Source organism: Taudactylus pleione, unplaced genomic scaffold (genome assembly GCF_031769625.1).
Source record: "Taudactylus pleione unplaced genomic scaffold, aTauple2 ptg000289l, whole genome shotgun sequence".
Classification (NCBI taxonomy): domain Eukaryota; kingdom Metazoa; phylum Chordata; class Amphibia; order Anura; family Myobatrachidae; genus Taudactylus; species Taudactylus pleione.
Window position 1 is genome coordinate 1,785,226 of NW_028284691.1, and position 27,216 is coordinate 1,812,441.

The window sequence follows — 27,216 nt, forward strand, 5'->3', positions numbered from 1 at the left end:
CAAGACAGTACCAGGGAGCAGACAAATACAGGTTACTGAGGATAGCCAAAGTCAAAACCAGAGTGTCAAAGCAGTACCAGGCATCATACGAAAAACTGAGTCACAAATAAGCTAAGGTCAGAAACAGGAAACGATATAGTTCAGGAAAGCTGGAGTAAGGTAATGGAGCCGATACTCTTGCACTGGAGTGCTCCCAGAGTCTTCTTTATATAGGCAGGGCTAAACTAGTCACCACCTGTGACGTTGTTTAGGAGGCGTGTACGGCCCTTTAAATATTTTACAGGTCGGCGCGCACACCCGTAGGGAGCCATGGCCATCTGCATCAGGGGGAGAGAGGAGAAGCAGTGACTAGCAGCAGCCACCGGGAACTCCCCGCCCGCTTCCCCTCCGCAGACCAGCAACGCCGGACCCGGTAAGTGTGTGCCAGCATCCGACGCGCTGTGACAATTAATATCGGACTCATTTCAATTAAGTTCTTTGATTCTTCAACATCGGTCTTAAACCGATCAGGTTAATCAATTCATCAACATTGGACTCTTATTAATTAAGTTCTACAATTCATCAACATCGGTCTCAAACCGATCCAGCTCTCAATCCAGCATCATCGGTCCCAATCCAATTCTGCTCATTCATTCAGTATTATATATCCCGTTCCATTCCAACCTACTGTACACTTCAGTAAAGACATTCTATTTTTGTTCTTGCCTTCGGGCCCATTATTTACTGCCGTATCTCTACTTCCTCATATCATTACATGAGGAAGTCCTGGCTCAAACCATCTAAGTTCCTTCACGCCTCTTAAATCTCCTCTTCAGCCTTCCACCCCTGTTCCAACCCAAACCAACCTTCAGGCGTGACAATCTATTTTCTTTCACGTACAAATTTCTTCATTAGCCTGTAATGTAAATAAGCCCACCAACCTACCATAACTTCTACTCCATTGCCCACCTCTCACTCCATTTTACCTCCATGTTAGTCTCACCTTCTGTATCTGCAGCTCTCTGCCACTCTTCCAATGTGTGTCTGTACCTGTCTCCCCCTTTGTATATGTTTTACTTTGTACAGTTTTGTATGTGTACCTGTCTCTACCTGTTTTCCCATATATGCCGCTGCCTCACTCAACATGTCTGCCTCTGTCCACCTCTCCATGTATCCCCCATCCTATCTGTTCCCCTCCTTCTTCTCTCATCTGCCTACATCACCCACTCTCATAGCACACCTTCCCTTGCCGCATGTTCCGAATCTTTGATCTTTATGCCTTACATCCTTCTCCTATGGATAAGATAGGCAAATACATGGCTTACATGGATGAACGGAGGCACAACTAGGCACAACGTACTGTAAATGAACCCAAGGATGGCAGGTAAGCAACCTAAGGATGGGCCACCCATAACCTTTAAGGAATCCAGATCTATCCTATTAGGAAATTCATCTCCATTCCTGAGACAGCTATAATGGAATCACAAGACCCACCAGAGAAGATTCAAACTCCATTCTTCCCACACCAGTGAAAGTGACAACTTAGCATCCTCTGCCAGCACATAAACTCAGTGACAGTGGGTGGTGTAATTTCCAACTGTAATGGTGCATACACACGGTCAGATTTTTCCTTCAGATCTGAACGATAACGATTTAAAAATCGTTCAGTCGTTCATATCTGAAGGAAAATCTGACATATCTGTCAGATCTGTAAGATGAACGATTTGAACGATGCGCGTTCCCGATGGTCAGATAACGATATCTGACATCTGATGTGTTTGCAGTAAGACGATTTCCATTCATTTTAATGCAGTCAAAAATTGTTCAATCGTTCAAATCTTTGGTAAAAATCGTTCAAATCGTTCATCTGACAGATCTGACATGTCTGATCGTGTGTATGCTCCATTAGTGTTAACAAACAGTCTGATGGCATGTAAGGTTCATGTGGGGAAGTCAAGTCGCATGTGTGGCTTTCTGATGTCTTACATCCCGAGAGACAGAGTGTAAAGGGTTGTTGGAGCAAAATAATAGCAGTATGTTTTGCTGAGTCAAATATTGAAGGATAGAGTGGAGCTTTTCACATTTTGCTACCTTGCAGTGCAGTTGGATGCCCCACTCCCCGCCCCCCCACTCCCTGATGACAGTTTGCAGTCCGAAACAATGACTCTTCTACATCAGATTAGAATTATTTATACAACGCAGAACAAGGTTAGCACCATTCTATTTGAAAGATGATTATAAATAAAATTATGAACACTCAACACAGTGTTGTTTTTAACAAAGTGCCTTAAACCCTGAACACACAACACAGTGCCTCACAGTGCTTCATTGTTTTCTAATAACACAGTGCCCCTTTAACACAGTGCTCCTAATGGAATTTTCTAGTGCCTGAAAGTGACTAAAAGTGCTGCAGCCCACAGTCCACACCCTCTCTCCCTGATCCCCTGTGTACAATGACACCCAATCACAAGGGAGAGGCTTTTATATGAAACAAAAAAAAAAACGCAAGGTCCAACACCAGGAAGATGATACCATAAAAAACATGCAAGATCCGGCACCGGGAAGGTGATGTTTTGCCTCGTAGTAGGATCCGTAGTTGATGGGTCATTACCCCTAAGTTTAGATATGTTCATCTTCCGAACCTGCACAATTCTACATTATATTATGCCCAAGCATCAATCTCAGAAGATTGGGAATTGTAATTGAAGTTTTATTTCACCTAGCATAATTTACATTATTTAGTATTAGTGGGACTGATACAGTTGTGGACACAAATGGCATCGCAGCTGTGATCTCTTACGAATTCACAATTGCGAAAATATGCTAATAGGCCACTCACCATCCAGTGTGTAGAGACTCCTACTTAGAGCATCTCACATCTGCTGCTCACACACAAAACCGGAAACATCGAACGCAGATGAGGGGGCTGTCAGCCTTCTGAGTAAGTCTAAGCTGTCGCAGACTATAGAGGTCTCTCCTGCTGCATTCAAGGACGCAGTGGCTTATTTATGGATGCCCAGAAAGCAGAGTTTAAATGGTCCGACACGCCTGTGTTTCTCTAGCCACTCCTCCGTTACCTCCCCCAAATGCTGACTACCTGTCACTCACTTTGCAAGTGAATCCTCTGTGCAAGCATAATCACAATTCAATCGCTTTGCGTGCGCAGTGTGACTTACACGCATGCGCAATGGCTAGCAGTGGCTCAATCTAGCTATATATCAGCACTGCATCCACGTCTGAATCAGGCTCAGTATCTTTTATTTATAAGGCACCACAAAGGTTCCATAACATAAGGGAAATAGCATAGACAGAGCAGCAATGTACAAACTGATAAAGACAAAAACTCCTAATGAGTATACAATAAATTTGCTGCTTTCACCAAATATTGTGCTCTGTATTTATATGCAATTAGCTGCTTGGACACCTGAAGCGAAAAAAGGGCTGTACCGGCCTGCACTTACTAATGGATGTGGAGTCTGAATGCCATTGAGTGATGATGTGATGGTTCTTCTCCTACCCAACAAGCTGTGGGGAGGAGCATAGGATGCAAAGCATCATGGGATCCAGGAAGAGGAAGAGAGTCCCTGTCGCCTGCATGTCGGTAGGGGAAGGTATGGATAACGCGGTCAAGAAATGGCATTATGTTTGCTTGGAAAAAGTATATAAATATTGTGTAGTTTCAGCCCCTGTTAATTCCTATGAGTGCTGCACAGTCAGCAAAATCAGTGATTTATCCAGACTTTTAACTGCACTTAAATATTCCACTATCCAGCTAATATGCTGGAGAAATGCGATTAATACACTCGAGTGCTTGTATAAGCTGGAGAGAATATAAGCACCTGTTTTTTTATGGGAGCAAAACGGACGAGGATTGGTTGATGTGTTTTAGTTGCAGATTGGTTTGCTGTGTTGTCAGGGTGTAGTTTAGCCAATAGATAGTTCTTAGTTGGCGGGGTATGTTAGGTGGTATATATTGGCTGGTAGAGGAGTGATCTTCCTATTTCCAGTTTGTGATCCCAGGCTGGCTAAGTACTCAGTGTCTCACTGAATTTTATAGTACAACATTTTGTGTCTTTTCTGATCCCCTCTTGGTATATTGCAAACGTTCCTTTATATTCCCTGGTATCCCTATTTCTGTCCATTCCTTGCAGCCCCCCCCCCATTCACCTGTCACTCCAATTATACATCAGCCCTCTCCTCCAAGCACGCAATTTCCGACACTATGCCCCGTCCCTGTCGCAACGCCCCCCCCCCCCGCCCCGCCGCCTCATGGAGGCCTCTCACCCCCTTATCACCGCAGCGGCTGCTTCTGCGCGCCGTAGCACCCGTTTTGACCCCCCTCATGCTCTCGAGCCGGCTCGGCGCGCCACGAGCGTTGCCGGGTCTGTAGCGGGACCAGCCCCCTCACCTTCCATCTTGCAGGCCTGGCTGTCCCATGGGGCCGCTAGCGTCGAGAGCACGCCTGGCCCCGCTTCGCAGGTCACATCCCCGCAGGGCCGATCATGCTCGACTCTGGTGCCCAGCCCTGCCCCTGTCCTCACGGCCGCCATTTTGGAATTTCTCTGGATCCCAGGTGCCAGAGTTTCTCCTGCCCCGTGTCCACAGCCGCCATTTTAGACCCCCCCAGGACTCCAGGAGCCGGGGGTTTGCCCTCCACATTGAGGGATTTGGCTGTAGCGTCTCTGCTTCAGGGCCTGAGCACACGGCTGTCGCCTTCCCCGCTTGGTTATCATCCGCGCAGTTCCGCGGAGCGGGGCTGAGTGGCGGTCGGTGATTCCGGCTGGCATAGCATCACCGATGCCAAATTTGGTAACGCCCACTCCCCCAATGCTTTTCTTACCGCAAAATAGTTTGGGCTGGTCACCCTATTTCACAGGTATGTCGCAGCAGCAGTTTGGCCCTCCCATCATGACCTTTTTACAGCAGCAGCAGCCCATGTTTGCCCCTCCCCCTGCTCCATACATGTCGCAGGTGCATTTTCACCAATTGCAGCAGCCTGCCGGGTTCCGCATTGCCCCATCTCAGTTGGCGCAGCATTCGTTTGGCATTTCGGTTGGCCCGCAGCAAGCATTCCAGCCCCCTCTCCCGATGATGCCCCCTCTGGTTCCACCCCCTCCCCCTCCACCAGTGGGGCCGGTCCCCCCCTCTGCCCTGTCTGCACTTACGATTTCATCTGATACTGTGGCAAAGGAGGCTAACGTGCCTGTTTCAAGTTTGCAGGTTTCAGCCATGGTTACGCATCGGGTTCGGAGGTCCCCAGCAGTGAGCCAGCAGAATTGGAACTGGAGAATCAAGCTGTGGTGGGCGCACTGCGCAGTGGGGGACAAGATTCGGTTTCCCTAGAGCCTTCGGTGGGCCCTTCTACATCTGGAGCAGTTGAGCATGAGATTACTGTTCCTAGCAGCGCTAAGCGTTCTTCAAGTTCTGATGATTCTAGAGATTCGTCCAGCTCTTCAGGGAAACCTCGGAAGCCTATGTGTTATTTTGCTCAGCAGATTAGAGGGAAAGGTAAAAGCCGGGAAAAATCGGGTAGAGGGAAAAGTAGCTCTTTACCTGATGCTGCGGGGGACATGGTACATCGCAGAAATACAGCTATATTGCGCGGCGTACGGTCCGAAGTTCAGGATAAAATTAGGATGGGTAAATTTGTAGATTTATTTGCCATAACGTATGAAGCGAAAAAGGCCTTAGATGCGGCTAAGTCCAGTGGACCAGTAGCTGAGGAAAATAGACGGAGTATATGCATATGATTCATGGCATGTATATATATTGAATCATATGCATATGAAGTATATTGAAGTATATGCATATGATTCATGGCATGTATATATCAGCTAGGACCAATATTTGGCGTCAGTATGACGAGGTGTTTAGGAAGAAACAGGATGGGCAGAAAGTGTTGCCTTTAGGTTTTAAAGATGTGGAGGTTTGGCTGGAAGTCACGCAGCAAGGGAAGGTCGTTGCTGAGGGGTCAACTAACCATAAGCAGCCCTTTCAGGCCAGGCCGGGCTTTAATGGCCCCGCTAGGGGACGATGTTACGCCTTCAACAATGCCCAATGTCATAGGGGTGCCAGTTGTAAATACAAGCATGTCTGCATGTCATGTGGGGAAGACCATCCTGCCAAAGATTGCAGTCGTCCCAGCAGTCAGGCAGCGGGTCGAGGGGAGCAAAAAGGATCTGGTAAACATCACTAGATCTCCTGTTAATAGGGCTGTTTTAGAAAGTTGGTTAGGGCGCTATCCTCTGAAGAACGAGGCGGCCTTTTTGTTACAAGGTTTTTTGGAAGGTTTTTGGTTGCCTCTGGTGCGACCAGTTTTGGTTATTGCTAGAGGTAATCTTAAATTGGCTAGGGACTTTCCGGAGGTGGTGTAGGCTAAGATTAATAAGGAAATAAAGTTAGGGCGCATGTTGGGTCCTTTCCAATTCCCGCCTCTTGATGGTCTATGTGTGCCACCGTTGTGGGTGGTACCAAAAAAAAAGGCGCCGGGCAAATTCAGGTTAGTACAGCACCTGTCTTACCCGGAAGGGGGGTCTGTAAATGAAGCACTCAGTCCTTCAGATTGTTCTGTCAGTTATCAGTCCTTCGAGGATGCGCTGAGTATTGTACAGGAATTTGGAAGGGGGCGTTACTAGCCAAGGTGGATGTGGAGTCAGCCATTCGGCTGCTTCCCCTACATCCTGATTCTTTTTGTTACTTGGGCCTTAAAGTAGGTGGCCAAGATTATGTAGACAAATGTCTGCCAGAGGGTTGTTCCATATCCTGTTCCTTTTTTGAATATTTTAGTTAGTTTTTACAATGGTGCATTCAAGCGGGCACGCACCAATCAGGTGTGGCTCACTATTTAGATGATTTACTTTTGGTAGGGCCGGCTGATTCCGCTGTCAGTAGTGACCTTCTTTTTTCAGTGAGAGCACTTTTTTCGGTTATGGGGGTTCCCATAGCTAAAGAGAAAACAGAGGGGCCGGCTACTCGGTTATCCTACTTAGGTATCGAGATAGACACGGTTTTGGGTTTTTGTAGGTTGCCGGAGGATAAAGTGTACCGATTACAGCAGTTGTTGGTGTCTTTTGTCGCCTCTAAAAAGTTTTCTCTGAAGCAAATGCAGTCTTTGTTAGGTTTATTGAATTTTGCTTGCAGGGTTATACCAATGGGGAGTTTTTTGCTGTAGGTATAAGAGGGCTACTGCAGGGGTTAAGAATGCTCACCATTTTATTTGTTTGTTAGTGGAATTGAAAGAGGATTTGTGGGTTTGGTTATCCTTTTTGTAGACTTTCAATGGGGTGCGTATATGGCCGCCGCAATCGGTTTGCTAATGGAGAACTTCAGTTATATACTAACGCTTCAGGCTCGGTAGGTTTCGGGGCTTACCTAGGTGGTAAATGGTGCGCGGCGGCTTGGCCTGACTCTTGGAGAACGGAGGGTTTGACTGCCAACATGATATTTTTGGAACTTTTTCCGATTGTGGTGGCGGTCGAGCTCTGGATTTCAAGGCTCAGTAATCATCATATAGTTTTCTGGTGTGATAACTTGGGCGTCGTGCAGGCCATCAATAACCAAAGAACGGAATGTGCTCCGGCTTTGAGTTTGAGACGTTTGGTGTTGCTTTGCTTAAAAGGGAATATAGAGTTCACGGCTTGGCATGTTCCAGGCCGGTATAGCGGATGCGCTGTCCCATTTTCATTGGGCTAGGTTTAGATCTCTAGTGCCTTTGGCTAGCAAAGTTGGTTTAACCTGCCCTGATCATATCTGGCAGGTTGTCAGGCCGGCATTGAAGGACTAGCGATGAAAGCTTTGGCTCCGGGTACTATGAGGTCTTATTCTGCAGCTGGAGGGATTGGCAAGTGTTTTTGGCTTCAAGAGGTGGAAGAAAGCCGTTGCAGGATGTAATGTTGTAGTTTGTTTGGGATTGGCAAGAAAGGGGCCGTTCCAAAGCTGCTATGTCAACATCATTGGTGGGGATCTCTTATTTTTCTAGGATTTTAGGGTTCAGCGATCCTACCAAATCTTTCATCCTTAGTAAAGCTATGAAGAGATGGCAAGGGAGCAGGTTCAGGTGGGTGATTTGCGTAGGCCAATAGATATAAATTTACTGAAAATGTAGTCACGGCAGTGTCAGGTATTGCTTTTGGGCCTTACGAGGCTGTTTTATTTAGTTTAGCTTTTTCTTTGGCATTTTTCGGGGAGCTCAGGGTGGGTGAGCTGACGGCATCCATAAGGGATTTGCGGATTCCGGACTACTTGCCGCCAATGTTATCGTACAGTCAGATCTGGTCATGGTTAAAATTCATAAGTCAAAAACCGATCTAGTGGGGAAGGGTCACTGGATCTCTGTCCCTTCATATCAGGATCCTAGTATTTGTCTAGTGACCTTAGCTGGGAGTTTCTTGTTACAGCGTCCAAAAGGGGGTGTGCAGTGGCTGGTTCATGAGGATATATCCCCTTTATGTTGTTTTCAATTTACTAGCATTTTTAGGAAATGTTTGATTGCACTGGATTTGCCGCTAGAGCACTATGGGACACATAATTTTCGTATAGGGGCAACGACATGTGCAGCAATTTCAGGAGCTTCTATTGCAGAGATAAAACGATTAGGTTGTTGGCAATCTTCTGCTTATAAGGGATATACTGGGGGGGAGTTGCATAGTGCCTCCTAGTGCTCCTTGCGAGTTGCTTTTTGGGAAACCCAACGCCTTAAGCTTCCCGCCATATAACGCGGAGGAGTGAAGTACTTTTCAATTTTATCCTCACAATTAATGTAGATATATAAGAGGTTTTGTGTTTTTCAGCTTCATTTGGGTCACCCAAACAGCCTGTTACCCCTTCCTTGGCCAGTTATGTTTAATTCCTTTACACATTACTAATGTTTAGATATTTTCTTTTTGCAGGTGTTCTTGGGGGATCTTGTCGGGTGTGGTTTATTGGCCACTCTAATGTTTTTGGGGCCAGCAGGCATTTTTTGGCTACTCGGGTACTGTTTGAGGCTCGATGGATTGGGGTGAGAGGTATGAGGTGGAATGGTTTGTTAGATCTACTGTGGCAGTCTGAGGAGAAGTGGGGGATCCCGGATTGTTTAGTGATCCACTTAGGGGGAAATGACCTGGGAACTTGTAAGGGCATTGAGTTGATAAATGCTATCAGGAGGAATTTTCAGGTCATTGGGGATCTTTGGCCACAAGTCTTGTTGGTTTGGTCGGAGATAATACCACGTAGGTTTTGGAGGTGTGAGCAAAGGGGAGCTGTTTTGGACAGGGTCAGAAGGAAGCTTAATGCAGTAATTTCTCAGTTTGTTTTGAGTATAGGTGGGAACTGGTTCTACCCAAGTTGGTTATGCGCAGGGGGTGGATTTCCACCCCCAGTGCTTATTTAATAATGTTATTTAGTTGATTCGTTGGAATGTCATCTATGTTTACTTCCAACATGGGAGGAATGATAGGCGGAAGGCTGTGGTCCTCGGTAGCTAAAATTTAGCACAACAGGGCTTGAGTAGCGTTTCCCCTATGGGAACGGCGAGAAGGTCACTACCTTAAAGGGGGGGACCAGGTCACCATCTCATGGAGGGACCAGTACTGGGCCATGTAGGGGGAACTGGTTCTACCCAAGTCGGTTATGCACAGGGGGTGGATTTCCACCCCAGCGGTTACTTAATAATGTATTCATAGAGCTATGACCGAGGTGCACTGCCTTTTGCCACCATTGCTAATCAATAATCAATCATTCAATTAAAAATTCAATTTGATTAATAAATTTGTCTGAGACCTCCCTTTTTGCAAACTTATTCATTTGTCCGTGTCGTTATTTTATCTGGGTTAGACAGTTAGGCATGTCTGTGTCGTTATTTTATTTACTCAAGTAAGTGAAGTGTGAATAATAAAACCTATAGGTGGCTTATTTAGTTTACTAAATAGACCCCAAATTCAGTTATTTACATATATACATCATTATAGTGTACAGATTGCATAATTATGCAGAGAAAACAATCAGGAGATGGCCCTGCTATCAAGAGCTTACTGTACATTCAAGAGGAGATTTGGGTGGACACAAAAGGGAGAATGGAGCAATGTAGGAGAGAGAAGAGATTGGACAGTTAGGAAGAGGGGTGGTAAGCTTGTATGAATTTCATTATTTTGTATGTTTGAATTACAGTATGTGAAAATAAAGAACTGAGAAGAATTGTATTAAATATTTTGAAGAAATATTTTCTAATCACACATTTATTACATAGAAAAAAGCTTCAATGACTGGTTGGTACATAAGCATTTTACTAAATCTAACAGTAACAAAGCAAAATGGATTTGTCAGAGAAATGTACCTGACAAGTCCGGCTGTCTGTCCCTTTGAAACGGCTTTTTCATACTGCTTTTTAGCAACTTCCTTTTCCTTTATTTCCCCAGAATACGTTACGCCATCGATTATCCTGCAATAGATTGACATATTATTAACATATACAGATCATACATGCCAACTGTCCCTCATTGTCAGGGAGACTCCCTGAAATAGTAGCAATCTCCCTGACTCCCTGAACAGTCCAGCAATCTCCCTCATTCCACCTTACCACCATTATGTAGGCGTTATATAAAAAAACAACATAGATATAAACATTCATATGTGATCATTAGTATCATTTCCCTGCATTGGTTATAACTTAAGGCACAATGGGCCTCATTCAGACCCACTTGCAAGCGGCTGTCCGCTCGCAAGTGGGTCGATGGTGTGCACTGCGCATGCGCGCGACGGAGGGAGCTCCGTCGTGCGCATGCGCGAGACGCGACGAGCGAAGGACTTTCCTTCGCTCGTTGTGTCTGATCAAAGGGGGCGTGCTGTCGATGTTGATTGACAGCACGCCCCCTTTGGTGGGCGTGCCGGGGGCGTGCCTCCCAGACGGGGGCGTTCCCAAGGGAACGCCTACCGTCAGAAGCCGGCCCACTGACATCACTAGTGATGTCAGTGGGAGTGATTTTGGCTCTGATAGAGCCAAAATCACTTCGGGCCTTGCGGTTGAGAAACTCAAACGCAGGCTCCGGCTCGCAGTGGCGATGGTTGCGATGGTCAAGACCATCGCGGCCATCAACCTGCACGCTCGTATAGGCTGTGGGTGGTGACCCACAGCTATACGAGCGTCCAGGAGGACGCTCCATAATTATGGAGGTGGGCCCTGATTCAGAGCGAGCGCTCTGGTCAGAGCGTCCGGCTCTGAATCAGGGCCAATGATCCCTATGGCTACATGCATTTTCAGAAAAGTTTTAGTGTGTTTTCATCAATAAATAGATCTTACTAACTGCTTTCGGGTGCATTTACATTTGTATGTAAGTCAATTTTATGACACGTCTCTCAGATGTAGTAGTACACATCCACTTTACCGCCACACTCATAGGTGGTGCTTTCACAATCTCCCTGAAATGCATTTTCAAAAGTAGGCAAATATGATACAGATTGCTCATTACTGGCAAATAAATGTGACCTGTTCTATAACCCACTTCCTGATTATAAAAAAAATTAAGTTTTAAGCTGTGGGATGGATTACATAAATCACACTGGTTTGCTTTAAGAAGATATATTTGTATTTTTCCTTACTTTTCTATAATTACTGTACTAATGCTTTTCCATCATGGTGATCACAGTTAATTGACGTATCCCTGCACTTTGGTTTTTATATATTGGCCTGACAACTAGGCCTTTCATGGACAGAATAGCTAATCACTGTACGTATGTAAGACAGGCTTTTGCCATTGGTACGACAAACAAACATGTGGCTAAGCATTTTTTGGAAAAAGGGCACTGACCAACAGCACAGACTGGCAACCACCCCCTTGCAAGAGGAGGTTGGTGTTAAAACATTGAGAGTCAAGATGGATATTTGAGCTAGATGCAATAGCCCCTAAATGGCTAAATGAACAAATATCATTTAATGTTTTCTTACAGTAAAATATTTTTTCCTATTATCTTTGTGGACATAAAATGCTTTTCTCTAATTGCACCTACAACCTCAGTGCTGTGAGCCAGAAATGCTAACCATTACACCATCTGTGCTGCCCAGATAACTATAGGTATATAGATAGATAATTTTATTGTATCGTCTAGTGGTGTTGGTATTGTGTTACAGTATGTATTATATTGTGTTTTATGTTTGTATTAGTGTGTTCTTCTTTCTGGAAATGACCCAACAGGTGATATAAATATCTAGTGTACTGTATATATGGTGGTTTATTATTGTATTTAATTGTTTAGTTGTGGTTTACGTTCCACTGTGAAATTAATCATGTGTTGCACTGAGTTGACGTCATCATGTCCATTGCCATAGTGAGGTAATACACTCTATAACTCATAGATATACTGTACACTATCTCGATCACGTGCAATAATAAACCATAATTAAAGACAGATGTTATCAGTATCCTGAAAACACTAACTAATAAAATTCATAAAACCACACAAGGGAGCGCTATAAGAATAATCACATGTTCATTTAATAAAACATTTAACCATAAAAACAATATTGGAACCACACAAAGTGGTAAAAAAATAAATAAACAATGAATAATGAATATAATGAAAAGATAAATTGAATTCTGATTAATAGTCTCTGTCCGCTTTGGCTTAGGACTCAGGTATAATAAAACAATCCACGTTTTGTATGGAGTACGAGTATTATACCAACATTTTGTGCCTACTGATATAAAGGTCCACCAATTATTGGAATATAAATCATTTTCCCATATATAAGTGAACCACACTACTTGGAATATTTCCTTTCATCGCATACAAAAAGTGGATTGTTTTTTTTATACCGGAGTCCTAAGCCAAAGCAGTCAGTGACTAATAATCAGCATTTCATTTATCTTCTCATTATATTCATTATTCATTGTTTATTTATTTTTTGACCACTTTGTGTGGTTCCAATATTGTTTATATGGTTTAATGTTTTATTAAATGAACATGTGATTATTCTTATAGCGCTCCCTTGTGTGGTTTTATGAAAGGTAATACACTCTGCCTGCTGGCGTGCGTTCCAGTGTACTTTCACATGCGAATGCCTTGCTAATTGAACTCACCTGGTGGACCACTTCCATATAGTATAAAAATTATTTGATGGAAGTTGCATCTATTGCTGTCTGCTCCACATTTGAGGGCATATTCAATTGGGAGTGAGGTTGTCAAAAAGCCACATGGACCTCGCGGCCAATTTTTAGTTACCGGGGTAAGCGAGCTTCAGATACCCATGGTATTCAATAAAAAAAAATGAACATGGGGTTTTCAGCACTGGGAAATCCCAGCTGGGACTCCCGCGCACGTGATTTACTACGGGAAAACTGCAGCACCAAAACATAACACAGAGCACTGTAGAAAACTCCAAACTAGGAGTTTAATATCACGTGAGTTAGTGACGTCCCGATGGACTGGGACTCCCGCTCACGTGATCTACTACAGGGAAATTGCAGCATCAAAACAGAAATAGAAAAGGATAATAACAAAGGTATTTATAAATATTTACAAATAGAAAAAATTTACTTTTGTCTTCTTTTAAATAAAGGTGCCTCAGGGCTCCCAGAGCAATTCCTGACCATTTTTCCTAAAAATATGGATTTTAGAAAAATTGGTCATGCTCTGGAGGTGCGAAAAAACCCTCCCAATACTCAAAAAACAAAAAACCCTGGACCTAATTGAATAGCAAATATCCCGTGCCTGCAGGAAAAACCCAGCAGGTGCAGGATGTTTGCTAATTTGATTACCCCCCTTGGTGGTGGTTGTGGTGCTGCTAACCTTGATGAAGGTCAAGAATGAGACAAAATTGTCGGCAAATTATATGACATTGGTGGTGTGTAAATAAAGAACAACTTTATTTTGCTTGATGAACATGGTGAGTGCCCTTTATTTATTCAAATATATATAGCGCGGAGTGGGTGAGTGAGTGGTGTGAGGGCATGACAACATAATTGCAACATTGTGGCTTCACCCCATGCTACTCAATGCGTGATTACCAGCATTTCACAGCATGACAAAATTCAGGGCAAATTGTGTCATCTAGCCACCCGGACAGCCCACTTTACTTGGGAAGTAGTCAGTTGCAGGCAGCCTCCAAACTTTCCTGGGCATCCAGGAGAGCTACCGTTCAGGAGTCTTCTGGACATTCTGGGAGAGTAGGCAAGTATGGTCTTAAAGCAGTGTCTCCCAAACTCATTTTTCACGGAGCACTTGTTTTCCAGGCCTACTCACAAAATCATAAGAGAAATAATTAACTTCACCTGTGGATCTTTTAACCACTTGCCTGGCGTGGTCGCATCAGATGCGACCACACCAGACTGGGCTTTCCCTGTGGCTGTGGGAAGATAGTCTTCCCACAGCCACCAATCTAAGAGGGACCTACCGGCCCCTCTGCATGCATGGCTCTTCCCACTGTGTTCCGATCACTGTGGCCAGTAGCAATCAGGCAGTTCAGTGGCACACACCCCCTCCCAGCAGCTTCAGAGTGGAACAGTTGCTGGTAAGGCTGTCTTTACTGATGTTACCGGCAGCTACAGTGAGGAGCAGCCGCCGGGAAGTCTGTCTTCATGGTGCTGCCCCATTGTTTGTACCCGGCAGCTGCAAGGACTAGCATTCGCCAGGAAGCCTGCATTGCCCCACTGTTTGTACCTGGTGGCTGCAGAGAGCAGCAGCCACAGCTGGTGTAGCCAACCTGCCTGTCTCAGCAAAGTAGACCTGTAGTCAGTCTCCCCCAGTATAATGTCTATGGGGAAGGGGGGGGAGGGTAGCAGGCTAAAAAAAAAAAAAAGTAATATAACATTGAGGGGAGTAAAATAATACAAAAAAATAAACTGGAGGAAAAGGAGGGGAAGGTACAAAAGACGGGGGGGATTGGAATGTATTTTTATAATGGGGTCCTATGTGTCACACCCAGGTCATGCTATTGATGCAGGCTAACAAATATCAGACTTACTGTACTATACTTCTACCCGTAAGTACGTTTCAGCTGGTTTTCTGGGAGTAACTATCCCCAATAGTGGCACAAGATATCAGACCAATTGATATCGCAACCACTTATAGGTTTATTAACAATAAGGAGAATAAGGGCAGGATGCCAGAGTACTGACAACAATATTCAGCTTAGTACCTTACAAACAATATATACCAATAACAATGCAGTATTGAGAGATTTACATGCAACCCAGTAATATTTATTTTACTGGACCCTTCTGTCGCTGGGACTGTTCATCTACAAACAAAGGCCCTGATTCAGAGCCGTTCGTTAACAGCAGTGCGCTCGTTGCGTTCCGATGTTGAGTAACCGCGCATGCGTCGGTGTTACACTGTGCATGTGCGTACGGCAGATTGCAAGTTTTTTTTGTCTCGTTCGTCAAATAGCGTACAGGAAGTGACATGTCAAATGTGATTGACAGAACAGGCCGTTTTGGGGTGTTGCCGGGGGAGGAGATTGAAAAACGCAGGCGTGGCGAGGCGTTTTTTGGGCGTACATACATTACCAAATGCGAACGTCAAATGTGTTCGTACCAACTCATACGTCACTGGATGATTCTCTTTCCTTTCAAAATGCTCACACAGCTTAGGGGCTGGATAACTCGACCACAGTGGCGATGGCCTTCTCCTCCGTCCCGGCACTCCACGATGTTGCATCGATTAATCACGGCTTGTCAGAAACTCAATTAGTGTTGGATTGAAAACCGGCTTGGTATGTGTTTGGAAAGCATTTTTTCTGTATAGCACAAAACCGAACGCAGGTGGAAATCATAGCTGCTAATGTCTGGATTACACAATCAATTAGCGTACATTTGTGGGGGTGTATTTTGGCCGCAATGTGTTATTTTTGGACTATTGTAACAATAATGTCATCATGTTTAGGTTTGGTCCCTCATTTTGTGTTTGCAAGGTGATTTTTCCTCCTTAGGTAATGTTTTAAACGTTCCTTAACGAGCCCTTTTTTTTCAATGTGTAATTTTTTAGTTTGAACGTTGTTGGCTTGTGTGCCCGGATTAAATGTAACCCATTTTTACAATAATGTCAGAGTACAAAGTCGTACATTTGTGGTAAATTTATTGGTATCCCACAAAAAATAAATACACATATTTAACTCAAACATTTTTGGCAGTGTTCATTCCACAATATTTATTAATTGTGCAAACAATAATTTTTGGGTAAACGAAAATTCAAAAATTAAAAACAATTCACAAGAAAGGAGAGGGAAGTTTGGCCAGAAAGGAATATGAGAGAAGCACAGAAGGAGTGTGGGAAAAGTAGCCAGTGGTGTCACCGTTTTTTCGGCCGTTTGGCTGGGGGAGGGAGGGCGCCAGACCGGGTCCGGGATGTCATCGGGCTGGCCTGTCCAGAGGCAGATGTTGTGGCCTCTGGACTAGGCACAGGGCTAGGCACATTTGGAGGATTGGCTGATGTTGTGCCAGAGGTGGAGGATCCTGATGTTCCGGCAGGAAGGGAGGTCGGCTCCACCATGTGCTGGCGAACGAGCTGCTCCAGGGCAGTGGCAATGCGGATGTTGGCCCTGGTATTTTCCGCCAGGGCCTGACCAATGGTCACGTTGGCCGCAGCATTTTGCTCCAGGGCCTCAGCCACCCGTACCAGACTGGCGTCCATCCTCTGCAGAATCTCCGTATGGAAATCCGATTTAAAATTGAGTTCTGTGAGGAGGGACACTGCCTGCGAGGGGGATTGCCCTGGACTGGCTTCTGCAGGGTCCTCAGCCGGATGTACTGGTTCCTCCCCTGCAGAGCCAGCAGAAATTCTGCGGCCAAGGCTCCCCTCTGGAGCAGACTCATCCGCCTGTGTCTCTGTTGGAAAAATGAGAAAAGACTCACATTAGAATCTACATATTGGCACAATAACATTTCACAGTTGGTGACATCACAACATTTACCTGGGACAACATGAGGAGCCGCAAAGTCTGGCATGTCCGTATCCATGTTGGACACGCCAAACACCTCCACAGCCTGCACACACCCCTGTGCCAGCTCTTCTAAATCAGTCAACTCCAATGACACAGGGGTGGGACCTCCACCTGTCCCCCTTGCATGCCTAGCCCTGTCCGCCATTTTTTGTTTCAGGCGATATTTGAAGTCGCCCCATCTGTGGGTGAAAAAGGAACCATTACTTTTTATTTGATTTTATTTTTGGTTTTAGGGTGGTCAAGTGTTTACTTACCGCCGTTTGACATCCCGGGCTAGACGGACATAATCACCCACCCTATTGACATCCACGGCTACCTCTTCCCACATTCTCCACTTCTAGCACTCATATTCCTGTCTGCCTGTGGCAGGATGTCCACACATTTCTGAATCAAAACCTCCATCTCCTTTCTTGTGAATTGTGGCTGCCTTTTCTTTTTGGCATCTTTGCCCGGAATACTGGGCCCAGCAGCCTCTTCCATGTCATCCTCCTCACCTATGTGTGTAAATTTGCAGAATTCTCAACTTCGCAACTTGCACAATATTATGTTTTTAATTAATCATTGAGTCAAAATGCATGAAATACTTACCGCCTGACTGTGCATTGTTTCCCTGGTCTGTAGCCATGTGTGAGCTTCAAACAAGAAATACACCAGAATTGTGTTTTTGTCTCGTGACGTATTTATACATGCGTCCTTATTTTGCGCCCGCATCATTAATTGTGCGTTCCTATGATCCCTCCTTAATTTGTGCGGGAAACGAAACACTATTTATGGCTTGGGGCGTCTCGATTCGAGGTGGCGTTTATTGAATGTTGGAGGTTACGTTGGTTGGAGTTGATTGTTGGCTGGTGTTTGAGTTAGCGTTTTTAGAATTTTTTTGGTTGGATTTATTCTTTTTTTGATTTCCGTTCGTTTTTTTTCCCTTTTAATTTTTTTGGTCGTTTCCAGTTTTGGTAAGTTTGGGGAAGTCTAACTTTGGGTCAATTTGGCTCTCATTCTGGTGATGTTTTTTCTAATAAGTTTTTCCCGTCATTTCATCTCTCTTAGGTTTTATTTTGGCTCTGCCCCAAAGACATTTTGTTCCGGATTCTTATATATTATCTCTTGGTAAGTTCATTTGTTAAAGTGTTTTGGAAATGTTCTTGTTTGTCTTTAGGCAACTTTGGTTGGCCTTACACATGTAACGTTTGTTTCTGCAAAATCGAAATCGGTGTTTTTTTATTTTTTATTTACGCGGCGTTGTTGTGACTTGTATTTGCGAACTAATTAGCGCATTTTTACTACTTACTATTGTGACTTGTATTTGCGAACTAATTAGCGCATTTTTACTACTTACTATTGTGACTTGTATTTGCGAACTAATTAGCGCATTTTTACTACTTACTATTGTGACTTGTATTTGCGAACTAATTAGCGCATTTTTACTACTTACTATTGTGACTTGTATTTGCAAACTATTTAGCGCATTTTTACTACTTACTATTGTGACTTGTATTTGCGAACTAATTAGCGCATTTTTACTACTTACTATTGTGACTTGTATTTGCGAAGTAATTAGCGCTTTGTGAAATGTTTATTCATCCCTTAAAATTGTTTGTGTTTTTTCGGGAGCATTGGTTGCTTACATTTGGCCTCAATTTGACTTAGTGTGCGGCACGTCGTTTTGCTCTTTGCCCAAATGTGTGTGTGTCCCCTTTTCTGTTTTTTCTTGCTTAAATTTTTGGAAATGACATGGCCAGCATAAAATGATGTATATTTATGTTGTGATTATTTCCAGTTTCAACATATCATGACAATACCCCGGCATGTAAGCATCAATGGATGGTATTTTCAAGCTAAGTAAAAAATTTTATTTTTGCGTGGGGTAAAAAGCCTGACATCCCAATGTTGCCATTTCAGGTTGATATGGGTCGGATTGTTCTGGCCCTGCTCCCGGAAGCCGACCAACCTCAATCTCGTCCCAGGCATTGGCATCGAAGGCGTGCAAGGCCCCAGATATTTCGAACACGTGTCACCCTTTTTGGAATGCCCGATGATGAGGTTTTAAGACGATACCGTCTTCCTCCAAAAATCATCATAGACACTCTCTCATTAATAGAGAGTGATCTTGAGCGGCAAATTGACAGTCCTAAAGCAATACCACCACTTACGCAATTTATGGCGGTGTTACATTTCTGTGCCTCAGGATCGTTCCAAACAATGGTGGGAATAGTGGCGGGCATCTCACAATCCTCCTTTTCCCGGATCCTGAGGGCAGTGATGGAGGCACTTTTCAAGCACCTCCATCATTTTATTCAAATGCCTTTGGATATGGGTGCCCTTAGTGTGACCAAGGCCAATTTTTACCAAATAGCTGGCTTCCCACACATCATAGGGGTTGTGGATGGTACTCACATACCACTTCAGCCTCCAGCACGGCTGGAGGCAATATTTAGAAACCGGAAACACTATCACTCCCTCAATGTAATGGTGGTATGTGATGCCTCCCTCCAGATCCTGTCCCTGAATGCAAAATTACCAGGAAGTGCACATGACTCCTTCGTCATCCGGCAATCAGGAATATGGCACAAATTAACCAACCTACAAGCTGGTGATGCGTGGCTTCTGGGTAAGTGGAGACCTTTAGTACATAACAATGTTAAGCTTCATACAGAGTGAGCCTGATGTTGACTATTCTTTTTCACAGGAGACAGTGGCTACCCTTGCACGCCCTGGCTGCTTACTCCTTATTTGGCTCCCACACCAGGGCCACAAAGTGAGTATAATTCTGCACTTACAGCCACCAGGCAAGTGGTGGAGCGCTGTATCGGCCTTTTAAAAGGCCGATTCAGATGCCTCCACTGCTCTGGTGGCGAGCTCATGTATTTGCCGGATATGGTTTCGAAAATTGTGGTCCTGTGTGGGATATTTCACAACATCGCCATAAGGAGTGGTGTCCCAATGCAGCCAGAGGATGCCTTACCTGAGGATGGCCCCCCAAGGTTGGTCGGAGGTCAGAATGTGGGGGGGCCATACGCGATGATGTGGTGGCCAGATTTTTTAGGTAATTATTAGAAAAAAAACAGTGTTGATACCTAATGTGGTTGGGTTTGTTTGAGAACATCTAATTTTTGGTTTATTTTTTTCTCCATCTTCTGTTTTTTAACATAATCTTTGGCACTCCAACGATGACTACTTCCTGCTACCCTTACAAAACCTGTATGTGGACATTTTGGGGATATATTCTAGAACCCTTATTGCAACGCCATATTTGTGGAATCATGTTGGCATGGTCCTTCGTCAACCAGTTCTTGATTTTTTGTTTTGTGATGTGGTTTTTTTGGTATGTGTTGTATTTGAGATTATCACTGTGTGTTTTGTTTGTGAGTGACCACTTTGATTTTTCAGCTATGTTGATAATAAATGTTTTGAGAGTGAAATGTTGTACCTTTTTTGGAACGTTACCAGCAAGTGTAACCAGGTTCACACACGTTACATTTGACTAAGGGGTAATCCAGTACTGACGCCAGTTGAGCAAAAATGTATTTTTTTTTCAGGGTCCAAACCAACACCAAAAGGAAGCCTGTACAATCATTTTGCTTCGTAAGATTGGCCTAAACAGCTTGCACACCAACTAGGAACCTGTAAAATGTAGAAATATCTAATAGTGACTACACCAAAAAAGGGAAATCAGATTGTTACTGTTAGGTGTTTCTTGTGGCTGTTTGACATAATAATACAACACACACTCTTAGTGTAAAAAAATGGAAATCCTTGCCGGAACAGTCTACTTATGTCAGGGTAAACAATCTGTGCTTTAGAAAAAACGAAGGAGCCAGAACGTTACTTCAAAAATTACAATTTATTTACATAATGGGACAAAAAACAACAACTAATCCCTAAGGAGGACCGACATACGGTCAAGGACCACCAGCACCCCGATTATATTGTTGTGCATCTGGGCCACACAGGCGGATAATTCGGCCCGACGCCTCTGTTCCTCTGTGGGTGAGAAAAGTGTGGGGATTAATACAACAATAGTGAAACCACATTAAAAAAAAAGCCAAAACCAAACTCCACCCAAAAAAAAAAAAAAACAGCATTAAAAAACATCAAACTAAAATGGTGTAGGCCAAAAATACAAGGCCTATGTACAAATTCCGACAGGTGTGATATGTGTATGTGGAAAACAGCAGTAACAGGTAAAGGCAATCGCCAAAATCCCCAAAAGTGTAGCCAAAAACCCCCAAAAAAGGAACCACACATGATTACATACAAACAGTTTGTGTCGATAAAAAACCGCAAAGAAAAACATACCAGAAGATCCAACGCCAGCTACGGAAGGCCCTCCATCGTCCTCCTCGGAGGTGGCTCCATTCCCCAAAGATCGGGGCGGGGTAATGACCGACTCCGGGGAGGGGGTCATTCTAAGAGGGGTGGTTGGAGGAGAGGGGGAATTGGGACGGAGGGGAAGGAGGCCCGAAATTTCAGGCTGAGGGTCTAGGAAGGCTGGGGAGGAGTGGGGAATAGGGGAATGACTGGAGTTGGAGTGTTGGCTGGGGGTTGGGGAGAGTGGCCGTGAGCGACGTCTGGCCGGACGCTGATGGCGTAGTCTTCGCTGGGCCCCTAAAAGATGTGAAACAAATTGTGGTTATTTTCAACACAAATCCGCGCCACAAAACAATTTCTAATCCACCCCCAAAAAAAAAAAAAAATGCAGATATGAGGAGAATTAATAAATATGAAATACAGGGAAAACATGGCCATGCAGATATGAAGAGAATGAATAAATATGAAATACAGGGAAAACATGGCCATGCAGATATGAGGAGAATGAATAAATATGAAATACAGGGAAAACATGGCCATGCAGATATGAGGAGAATGAATAAATATGAAATACAGGGAAAACATGGCCATGCAGATATGAGGAGAATGAATAAATATGAAATACAGGGAAAACATGCACACGCAGTTAGGGCCACAAAGACAAACATGAAATCCACAATCCAGAAAACTTACTTTCTGCGATCTGCATGCGAAAGCATGCCAGCAAGCGGGGCGTCCGCCGTTGCAGGTCCGACCACCTGCGCTCCAGCTGCCCGATATGGCGATATGTACCTCCGCATATGCGGAACGCTTCTCGCAGTTGGTGATGGGTGGAGGCTGGCTGGTGATCCGCCTATCCATCACCTCCGTAAGCACCAGCAGCTCGCGCCTGGTGAATGCGGAGGCTCTCATGATGGCAATGGTGTTTTTCATAAAAATCATTTTTGATAAAGTGCACCAAAATTTTATGATTGGCTAATGTATTTGGGTAATTAACAGGAGCAATTCTATTGGTTAGTGTATGAGTCATGTGTTCGACAGGGCCAGAAATCTGTTGAGACTTATGATAGGCTTGATGCAGTGACATGCGTAAGCAAATTTACATAAAGAAATGAACTCCGGGAAATATGCGGCCTGAAAAACACATAGAACAATTATTTAATTGAGGCTAACATGTATTTTGACAATGAAAAGCGAATGTTTAAGCCGTACGTATTCTGCGGGTAAACACAAACACGGACATGAATAAAGTTTATTGCATTGTGTTAAAAAAAATAAAAAAACACAATTAAGCTAATTGATATATTGATTGGCATGTAACGATTGAGGGAGGTAGGCAGAATAAACGAGCAGTTAATCGAAATCTGACAGTCCAACTTCCGGGTAGTACTAGTGCGTGCGTTCCCTTCAAGCCACTTCGGGGATGTACGCTCGGTATTTGGCACGCTCGTTAGTTAGAGGAGGGGTCGCTTGAGTTTGGGGAGGATGTTTGGCTGCGAGCGAAAATACGAGCGTGTGCTTGAATTTAAATATTTTTTAACGTACGCCGAACGTACGAACGGTCACTTGCGTCCAGGTCTGAATGAGGGCCAAAGTTGGTTAGTTCAGCACAGTAAGTAAATACTGTGACAAGAATCACATAGACCGGGTAAAATCCATCAGTAGCTTTTATTGCTCACCACAGGCAGGTACACAGGATATGGCAGTTTCACAGGTAAGATGTCATAAAAAGTCTACCAATACAGCAATATTTCTTCAGTGGACTCGCAGGTCCAGGAACCCTAACACTAGTCACCCCCAAGCCTATAAGCTGGGTGACTATTTCACTGTCAGGCTCAGTTTCTCCAGGGTCTCTGCAGTTCTGAAACCAGCCTCACAGAGGTGTCTGTAATCAGCTGCCTTTCCAGGCACTGATTGAGGCAACACCTGAACTGGACATTTACACACTCCTAATGCCTTGCTCTGCCAAACCTGGGAGATCTGGATATTCCACATTTACTTCATGTGGAATTATGCTGACCCTGTCACAATACAATTAACTTTTGACTATCACATAAAAATTATAACATGTTTTATGAAAACTCAAGTCCTTATAATTTACCAGTTGCTGGCCAGTTGCGCTGTATCGTTGGTGTACAAATATTGCTTTGATGAATTGAATCCCTTGAAGAAATTGTAGATAAAAACAAATAACTGATCTCACTGACTCCCAAGAAAACCACCGTTGAGTGTCCTAGTTTTCCTCTGTAGGCTGCACTATGAAGACTTATGGTGCATACACACAGTCAGATTTTTCCTTCAGATCTGAATGATACCGATTTAAAAATCGTTCAGTCGTTCATATCTGAAGGAAAATCTGACATATCTGACATGCCTAAACGATGGACGATGAACGATGCGCGTTCCCGTTTGTCAGATAACGATATCTGACATCTGATGTGTTTGCAGTCAGACTTGGACGATTCCATTCATTTTAATGCAGTCAAAAATCGTTCAATCGTTGAAATCGTTCAAAACTTTGGTAAAATCATTCAAATCGTTCAATCGTTCATCTAAAAAAATTTGACCGTGTGTATGCTCCATTATACACTTTAATCCTGTCCTGGGCTGCTGGTCAAATAGAATTTGGCAACATTTGTAGTGATAATCAGTGAAGGTACATAAGAACAACATAGTTACTAATTGTTTCTATCTCGGCTAGACTCTAGCTTTCCGCACAGTCAGTGAAGCTGGTATGCTCAAGGATATAGTGCAGGCTGTCCTGTGATCTGCTTTCAACCTTAAATAAACAGTGCGTTATTGCTGAGCAGATAATGTAGCTTCTATGGAGACCTGAGGACTCCTGAAACAGTAGCCTACAGGTAGGGGGTTTCCTTTTTAGAACAAAGGGTCTCATTCAGACCCGCTCGCGAGCGCAGGATGCTCGCAAGTGGGTCGATGGTACCCAAATGCGCATTCGCACGATGGAGGCTGCTCCGTCGTGCGCATGCGCGAGACCCGGCGAGCGACGGGGAAGCCGTCGCTCGGGGGTCTCGCACCAAAGGGGGCGTGCTGTCGATGATGAGTGACAGCATGCCCCCTTTGGTGGGCGTGCCGGGGGGCGTGGCTGCCAGACGGAGGTGTTCCCATGGGAACGCCTACCGTCTGGGTCCGGCCCCACTAACATCACTAGTGATGTCAGTGGGAGTGATTTTGGCTCTGATACAGCCAAAATCACTCCAGGGCTTGCGGCAACGAGACCATACCATAGGGTCTCATCGCAAGCCCGATGGTCGCGATGGTCTTAACCATCGCAACCATCATCATGGACGCTCGCATAAGCTGTGGGTGGTAACCCACAGCTATGCGAGTGTCCAAGAGGCCGCTCCAATTTTAGGTAGCCCGGCCCTGATTCAGAGCGAGCGCTCTGGTCAGAGCGTCCGGCTCTGAATCAGGCCCAAAGTCTCCTAATAATTCTCAGTAATTGGATATATCTGAAAGACTGTCTCAATAAATTACTGAAAATTGGGCTGTCACCCGAATAAGTCACTTTTTGGAGGAAATCAGGATGCTCCTATTGCTATCTTTCGCGACACTATCTGTATCAGGTACCACAATGTGTTGACTCACTAAGGCCCTGATTCAGAGCCGCTCGTAAGCGGCCGCTCGTTCGTTCTGACGATGTTCGCACATCTGCACATGCGTACGGATTTTAATACGCATGCACGAACCAGTCAGTGCTGCCGAAAATCGTTGGTTCGCTATATAGCGAATGCCTGCTATTTTGAGTGACAGAAGGAGGCGTATGTGGGTGGTAACAGGGGAAGGTGCTTGAAAACGGGGGTGTGGAATTCGAACGCAGGCATGCTTAAAGGTCAAAACGGGCGTTTTAAGGGAGTGCATAATTAATACAGCAGCGTCATTGACAACGTCACTTGTTTTTTTTTTACTCAGAACTGCTCGCAAAATAGCGGTTGAAAAAACCAGCCACAAGAATAGCGAGCAGTTCATACGCTGTTCGATGTACTCGATTAATCTAATAAATAGCGGACATGACGTATGGTGCGAGCGGCAAGGGGGCGTATTTTTCAAAATTACAACCGCAAGTTTTGCTCGCTCGTTCAGACTTAGAGGCGTGAACAGACCGCAATTAGCAAACGGTTCATTTAAATAGCCACCCCTTGTTTTAGAACGAACGACCGCAAATAGCGAGCGGCTCTGAATGAGGGCCTAAGGCCCTCATTCAGAGCCGCTCGCTAGCGGCCGTACGCTCGTTCCGAGCGATGTTCGCACATCTGCGCATGCGTACGGTTTTTAGTACGCATGCGTGAACCAGTCAGTGCGGCCGAAAATCGTTTGTACGCTATATAGCGAGTGCCTGCTATTTTGAGTGACAGAAGGAGGCGTATGTGGGTGGTAACAGGGGAAGGTGCTTGAAAACGGGGGAGTGGAATTCGAACGCAGGCGTGCTTAAAGGTCAAAACGGGCGTTTTAAGGGAGTGCATAATTAATACAGCAGCGTCATTGACCACGTCACTTGGTTTTTTTTAACTCAGAACTGCTCGCAAAATAGCGGTTGAAAAAACCAACCACAAGAATAGCGAGCAGTTCATACGCTGTACAATGTACTCGATTAATCTAATAAATAGCGGACATGACGTATGGTGCGAGCGGCCAGGGGGCGTTTTTATCAAATAAACGAGCGTATGGTTTGCTCGCTCGTTCAGACTTAGAGGTGTGAACAGACTGCATTTTGCGAACGGATCATTTGAATAGCCACCCCTTGTTTTTGAACAAACGACCGCAAATAGCGAACGGCTCTGAATCAGGCCCTAAGTCCCTTGCAGTGTTAACTAAGTATGTTGTTGTAGATTGTCAGCTAGGTGACACTGCAGTAACACTGCACTGGGCTGGGTGTTGTGAGCTTTTGTTTGGTTACAGACCACTCCTGTTGGGTCGACGACAGCCACTGACTCTGGGATAGTGACCACCTCTTTGCAACACCTCCTCAATGCAGGTCTCCGCATTCGGCCACAGTCCCGACCCGCCTCTCAGTTAGGCAGCTCCACCTCTTCTTCTGTTGCTCACAGGAAGTCCCCGCTGCTCCGATGTGCCTGGCAACCAGCAGTCGCTCCTCTTATTCGGATGGCGGCAGATTTTTAAGGTAAGGTATCCAGCGTCGATCCACCCTCTACTCTCTGTGCCACAGCACAGTTTAACTGTCAGATGGGCAGTCCCTTTTATAGCCTCTGTCCGGGACAATGGTACACGTCAGTTATTCTAATGATAGTTATCCAGTGTCTCTAGTACAGACCGGACTCCCCTGCCAAAGTCAAGCTGGTAGAGTCCCCTCAACACCAACAGTGCCTGCCAGGTGGGAGACACCATAACTCCCAAGGGGGCCGGTCACACATATAATATAACAAGCATTTTATTATATAACTATATATGTATACAGTTTCATAAAACACAACTCATATTGCTACATAATTATCTTAACAACGAGGAATACTTTTAAAATCTGGGGTACCACACTATGGACATGGGGTGGTGCGAGACACCCGATACACATTTTTTTCAATAAAATATTTAATTATTTTTTAAATAAATGCTTTTTAAACTGAATAACCTTTTTTTGAAAAAACCCAGACAATGTGTCAGCCATTAATGATACACCTGTGCACTAATTAGGAACAATGGAAACCATACACTGCTAGAGCTCCATGAGGAATGCGTTCGAGAAACACTGTCTTAGGGCATCAACAGTTATATGCCTACCAGCTCCTATAGTATCAATACTGTTTAAATAATGTAGCTTTTTATATATAAAAGAGATGTGAGCCAACCCCCGTGTTTTGGTTTTGGTTTTGGATCCGGATTCATCTTTGTGCTTTGGTTTTGGTTTGCAAAACCACCTTATAGTGTTTTAGTTTTGGTTTTGAATCTGTATTTAAAAAAATAAATAAATAAAAAACAGCTAATATGATGTCATTTGATTTGACCTGTTTACATGCAATCCAAACCCGAGTTTGGTTTTA

The 27,216-nt window shown here is 44.5% G+C and overlaps 1 protein-coding gene across 1 annotated transcript in view; it reads right to left on the minus strand.

Moving 5' to 3' along the window:
- The window catches only part of LOC148511925 (inter-alpha-trypsin inhibitor heavy chain H3-like), a 185,317-nt gene that overhangs the window by 139,729 nt on the left and 18,372 nt on the right, over positions 1 to 27,216 (minus strand). The window contains 1 exon segment of the mRNA XM_088482492.1: positions 10,292 to 10,396. Within this exon segment, the coding sequence (XP_088338618.1) occupies positions 10,292 to 10,396 (105 nt within the window).